This window comes from Nicotiana attenuata, chromosome 6 (assembly GCF_001879085.1).
Source record: "Nicotiana attenuata strain UT chromosome 6, NIATTr2, whole genome shotgun sequence".
NCBI lineage: Eukaryota > Viridiplantae > Streptophyta > Magnoliopsida > Solanales > Solanaceae > Nicotiana > Nicotiana attenuata.
In genome coordinates, this window is record NC_031994.1 from 40,301,941 (window position 1) to 40,308,576 (window position 6,636).

The following is a 6,636-nucleotide window of genomic DNA, read 5'->3' on the forward strand; positions in this document are numbered from 1 at the left end:
CTCTTAGAAGATCTACAAGGGAGAAGCAAAAATTCATGCGCTATCCTCCTGATGAGTATGTACTTTTGACTGCCATGGGAGAACCTGAGAATTATGATGAAGCCATGCAAGATAATCACAATGATCATTGGATCGAAGCGATGAAAGATGAGATGAAGTCACTCCATGAGAATGGCACATATGAGTTAGTAAAATTGCTGAAAGGTAAGAGAGCTTTATCTAACAAATGGATATTCAGAATAAAGCAAGATAACCATACCTCTGCGCCTAGATACAAGGCGAGGTTAGTTGTTAAAGGTTTTGGCCAGAAGAAGGGAGTTGACTTTGATGAAATTTTCTCCCCTGTTGTGAAGATGTCTTCTATTCGTGTGGTTCTAAGCTTAGCCGCAAGTCTAGATTTAGAGGTTGAGCAGATGGATGTCAAGACTGCTTTTCTTCATGGTGATTTAGATGAGGAGATTTATATGGAGCAACCTGAGGGTTTTGTAACTAAGGGAAAAGAAAATTATGTCTGCAAATTGAAAAAGAGCATGTATAGATTGAAACAAGCTCCAAGGCGATGGTGTTTGAAGTTTGAATCTGTCATAGAAGAACAAGGGTACAAGAAAACTTCTTCAGACCACTGTGTATTCTTCCAGAAGTTCTCTGATGATGATTTTATTATTTTATTGCTTTATGTGGATGACATGCTTATTGTTGGCAAGAATAAATCCAGAATCGCAGTCCTTAAGAAGCAATTGAGCAAATCGTTTGCGATGAAGGACTTGGGGCCAGCAAAGAAAAACTTGGGCATTCAAATCCACCGACATAGAGACAGAAAGGAGTTATTTCTGTTCCAAAAGCAATACATTGAGAAGGTACTCAAGAGGTTCAATATGACAGATGCAAAAGTGGTTAGTACACCTCTTGCTAAACACTTCAAATTGAGTACTAGTCAGAGTCCATCTACTGATGAAGAGAAAAAGGAGATGTCTCGTATTCCTTACTCTTCTGTCGTTGGTAGCTTGATGTATGCTATGGTTTGCAGTAGACCAGATATTGCACATGCCGTTGGTACTGTTAGTAGATTCCTTTCCAATCCTGGAAAAGAACATTGGGATGCAGTAAAATGGATATTAAGGTATTTGAAAGGTACTGCAAATTTGAAGTTGTGCTTTGGCAATGGCAAGCCTGAACTTGTTTGTTACACAGACTCTGATTTAGGAGGCAATCTTGATAATTCAAGATCGACTTCCGGTTATTTGATCACTGTTGCAGGGGGAGCTGTTTCTTGGCAATATAGACTATAGAAGTGCATAGCTCTATCCACCACAGAAGCCGAATATATTGCGTCACAGAAGGTGCCAAAGAACTATTATGGATGAAGGAGTTTATTAATGATCTTGGCTTTGAGCAGCCAAGGTACATCTTATTTTGTGATAATCGGAGTGCTATCTGTCTCACCAAGCACTCCACTTTTCATTCTAAGACCAAACTTATAAATAGAAAGTATCATTGGATAAGAATGACCGTGGAAGAGAAATTATTTGAGGTTGAGAAGATACACACTGATGAAAATCCTTCGGATATGCCGACAAAGGCGGTGGCTGCAGATAAACATGAATTTTGCAGAAAATTGGCAGGCATGAAGCCTGTCAATAGTTCATCTATTTGAAGACACATTTGGCCCCTTGGCTGGAGGGGGAGTTTGTTGGGCTCATGCCCATGTTGTCCAGCCAAAGGCCCAGTGGCCTAATCCTATTCTTTTTTGGTTTCCATTCCTATTCGGAATTGGATTCGGTGCTTATTCCTATTTTGAGTGAGTTTTGGCTTTAAGAGAAAGCACCACTCATGATCTATAAATAGGACAACCTTGGAGAATTATTCTATGCTCATTGATACAAGTCTTTGAAAGACTTAAGCACATAAGAGTGGTTTAGAGAGAGCTTTCATCAAGAGAGAAGAGAGAAGAAAAGTATTTGTTTTGCTGTAGATTTTTATTCTGACCAGCCAACTTCAAATCATGTTTTCCGATTCGTTAACTGTTGGATCGGGCTAAAATTTTGACTGAGTGTTCGTAACATCTTAGTCTTGGATTTGAACGGTAGAGATCGGATTTGGAGGCTCGTAGCATCTGATTTCGAGCCTCGAACATCAGCTTCGTTTTTATGGATTATACTCTTTCTTCAATTGATTAGTTGTTGCTCTTGTTGCTATTGATTAGAGGATTTACTTTCGAACTTGAAACTAAGATTATCAGTTTATGGATAAAAAATTTAATTAAAGGTTGATGTGCCTAGTCAAATAATACGGAGACTAAAGTTAGAATTAGGCAAGTAACTCAAGGACCAAAATCAGTATTTCTCTTACAACAATAGACAACAAGCTAACTAATTAAAGAGTATTCAAGCGGTTAATTAAAAAAAATTAAAATTGGATTAGTAAAACATATTTAAAAAGAAAGAGAAAAAGAACAGCGAGTCTTTGAACCACAACTCCAGTCCTCCACTTCACAAGTAATAGCAAGACGTAAAAATGGCGTGTAGTAGCCACTAATTAAGGGTGTCTTTAATTTTTATCCACTAGTTATAATACTCAGCAAAAATAGCCACTACTAATAGAAAAAAGATAATTTTACCCTTTCTTCCTCTCTTTCGCGTTGCATTTTCATCTGGAATACCCAAGGCGATTTCACGGTCGGCCTCCTCCATGCTTGGTCAATAGCATCAGGTCTATTAGTGACCCCAATTACTAGGACATAACCAGGTCCATCATGAGATCCTTCTGATTTTGCTTCACTGTTCCTTTTACCAATACGTACCGTAGTTCCTTTTGCATCATCAAAATTTTCAAGTTCTGAATTTTTGAGCAGATGTCTCAATTACGTACAGTAATTTCTTTCTTCTTACCTTGTTTTTGTTTCTTTTGAGTTTAAAGATTAAAAGTTAAGGACATGACTTTTAAGTTTGACATGCAGGTTTAAAAGTTAAGGACATGCATTCATTAAATTTGACATGCAGGTTCAAAAGATAAGGACAAACAATCCTTAACTTATATTTTCAAGTTCAAAACTTAAGGATAGTCAGTATTTAAGTTATTGTTTCAAGTTCAAAACTTAAGGACTTTCTGTCCTTAACTTTGAGTTTCAGTTTCAAAAGTTAAGGACAGGCAGTCCTTAACTTATAGTTTCAAGTTCAAAACTTAAGGACATGCAGTCCTTAAGTTATTATTTCAAGTTCAAAACTTAAGGACATGCAGTCCTTAACTTTGAGTTTAAAGTTCAAAAGTTAAGGACAGACAGTCCTTAACTTACAGTTACACGTACAAAAGTTAAGGACAAGCTGTACTTAACTTACGGTTACAAGTTCAAAAGTTAAGGACAATAGGTCCTTAACTTTGACTTACAAGTTCAAAAGTTAAGGACGCTTGGTCTTGAAGTTTGAGTTCCAAGTTCAAAACTTAAGGACATATAACCTTGAAGTCCTGAACTTAGAGTTCCAAGTTCAAAAGTTAAGGACATGTAGTCCTGAAGTCCTGAACTTAGAGTTTCAAATTCAAAAGTTAAGGACATGTAGTCCTGAAGTCCTGAAGTTAAGGACATGAGCAGAAGGGTATTTTTGTCCGAGCAGTTAAAGTTTATTAAACCAGTGGCTAAAGACTAAAGACATTTAAAACGCTGACTTTAAAATAAAGACATAAGCTGTTAGTGGCTATCTGTGCACATCGTCCTAGCAAGACCAAGTCTCCGTAAATTAAGTCCGTCGAAGCAAAAGAACATTTTTAGATCCAATAAACACTGTCCCTTTAGCTTAAACCCAACCCAATATATGTGACTCAATGTTTTCAAGCCCAATCATATTCCATCTATACTAACGTGTTTAGCTTTAAAAACCAATGGCCGGCAAAGGAGAAGGTCCGGCGATCGGAATCGATCTCGGAACCACAAACTGTTACGTCGCCGTTTGGAGAAATGATCATGTAGAGATGATCACCGAAGATTGCGGTGGGAGCTCGCTCGCTCGTATGACGCCGTCCTACGTTTCTTTTGAAGAAGACCGGCGTTGGATTGGTCTCAGTCCTAAGCTCGGTATCGAAAATAACCCCACTAACACTGTTTTCGGTAAACATTAAATCTTAATTCTTTTTATTTTTTACGTTTATTGAAATAGTGTGGTTGTTGATGGATGCATGTTATATTTGTTATAATTACGTGATCATTTACGAGAAAAGGGAGCCAGTATTTGAAGTTTATGAGTTCTGACTTGTCACCAAGTTTGTTATTCGTCTTAGTTACTAGATTCACTATTAAATATTTATATTTAATGAATTTCCTAATATTTAAGGGTTTAAGCAAAAATTACTGGATTCGTTCGAACATGTGCCGAATCAAGTTTAATTTTCATGTTGACCGGTGTGTGTTGTCATTCATAAATAATTGCTTGGATTATATAATTACATTGCATCCAGTAGAGTATGTGACTAGTGTTTTTTTTTTTTATTGGATCTCCATAACCTCAATGCATTTAGTATGAATATGAAATCATTTTTATTTTTAGATCATTTCATAGAGAGATTAGTTTCTGGTTTCCAACTTTTACAAAAATGAATTGATTTAGCTGCATTTAAGTTCAAAAATTAATAAAAATTGTTAGTATCAAGCAACTTTTGACAGAGAGATTAGTTTGTGGATGGTACTATATAAATACATTGCATGCAGTATGAGTATGATATCAATTTCTCCTTTGTGCTATAATAATGGTAGGTGTATTTTCCTGTTAACAGATGCAAAGCGCCTTATTGGGAGGAGGGCTAGTGATCCCTCTGTACTGAGTGACATAAAAATATGGCCATTTAAAGTTATTGCTGGACCTGGTGACAAGCCAATGATTTGTGTAGACTACAAGGAAGAAGGAAAGCAGTTTACTGCTGAACAAATCTCAGCTATGGCTCTTACAGAGTTGAAGAGAGTTGCTGAGAAATTCATTGGATCAACTGTCAAAAACGCCGTGGTTTCTGTACCAGCTTGCTTCAATGACTCGCAACGTCAAGCTACCAAAGATGCTTGTGCTATTGCTGGTTTGAATGTTATGCGTATTATCAATGAGCCTACAGCTGCAGGCATTGCTTATTTTATGGACAAAAAAGATAGTAGTAGCAATGCAGGAAAGAAGAATGTGCTTATCTTTGATCTTGGTGGTGGTACTCTTGATGTTTCTGTTCTTACTATTGGAGATAATATAATTGAGGTGAAAGCCACGGCAGGAGACACTCATCTTGGAGGAAAAGATTTCGACAATAAATTGGTTAATCACGTCGTCCTGCAATTCAAGAGAAAGCACAGGAAGGACCTTACGCATAGCGCTAAATCATTAAGCCAAGTATGGACAGCTTGTGAGAAGATGACGCGTACTCTTTCCGACAATGACGAGGCAATATTTGACGTCCACGACCTATACGACGGAATTCCCTTTGGCTGCAATGTCACTCGTGCTAAGTTTGAGGAGTTGAGCGCGGACCTCTTTAAGAAATGTATGGAGCCAGTTGAGAAATGTTTGAGGGATGCAAGAATGGACAAGGATAGTGTTGATGAGATTGTACTTGTTGGTGGATCAAGTAGAATTCCCAAAGTACAACAGCTATTGCAGGACTATTTTAATGGTAAGGAACTTTACAAGAGTATTAATCCTGATGAAGCTGTTGCCTATAGTGCTGCTGTACAAGCTGCGATTCTTAGCGGAGAGGTTAGTAATAAGAAGATTCAAGATTTGCTGATTTCGGATGTCACGCCTCTATCAATAGGATTGGAAACAACAGGAGGAGTTATGACTATGTTAATTCCAAGGGACACAACAATTCCTGCTAAGAAAGAGAGGATATTTTCAACATATTCAGATAATCAAACTGGACTGTCAATTCAGGTTTACGAAGGAGAAAGAGCAAGAACAAAAGACAACAACTTGTTGGGCACATTTGAGCTCTCTGGTATACACCCTATTCCTAGAGGTGTACCTCAAATAACTGTTTCCTTTAATGTCGATGCCAATGGAATATTGAATGTGTCTGCTGAGGACAAGACCACAGGTCAGAACAAAAAGATTACAGTTACGAATGATAAAGGTCGGCTTTCGAAGGAAGAGATTGAGAATATGGCCAAGGATGAAAAGAAGGAAGGAACTTGAAGACTTATGTAATCCCATTTTTGTCAAGATACAGCCAGGGCCGAAAGAACAAGAGGTGTGGCCTAAATACGTACATTAATGAGAGGCTTTAATTTTTTTCTTTTTAAAAAAACTTTGTATATATTTTTATTTAAGGTTTATTTTTCTAGCTTTTTGAGATACAAAGCTATTAAATAATTTTTATAATTTATTTTTTAAATATTTTCAGCTAATACATTTCTTCTCTCTTTAGACATTGTTAATCTTAGGTAAGATTTTATCACTTCTAATTTTAAAAAACTTTTTCCCACAAATGAAATTGTTACAGGAATCGTGAATATTATTGTATAAGCAATATAAGCATTGGAAAATGAATCAAGTCTTTTTATCTGATTAGGTATATCGATTGAGTATTATCTTCTATTTGTACTATTTTCCTTACTACTTTTAATTTAAAAAATAAGTCTAAACAATCAATATCGGGTGACTATTACTCTAT

General features: G+C 36.7%; 1 protein-coding gene across 1 annotated transcript; it reads left to right on the forward strand.

Annotated features, from left to right (window-relative positions):
* Positions 3,874–6,231, forward strand: LOC109228241 (heat shock cognate 70 kDa protein-like). The gene is made up of 2 exons (XM_019393400.1): positions 3,874–4,099; positions 4,762–6,231. Exons 1-2 carry the CDS (start codon positions 3,874–3,876, stop codon positions 6,156–6,158), a joined length of 1,623 nt encoding a protein of 540 aa, XP_019248945.1. The 3' UTR covers positions 6,159–6,231.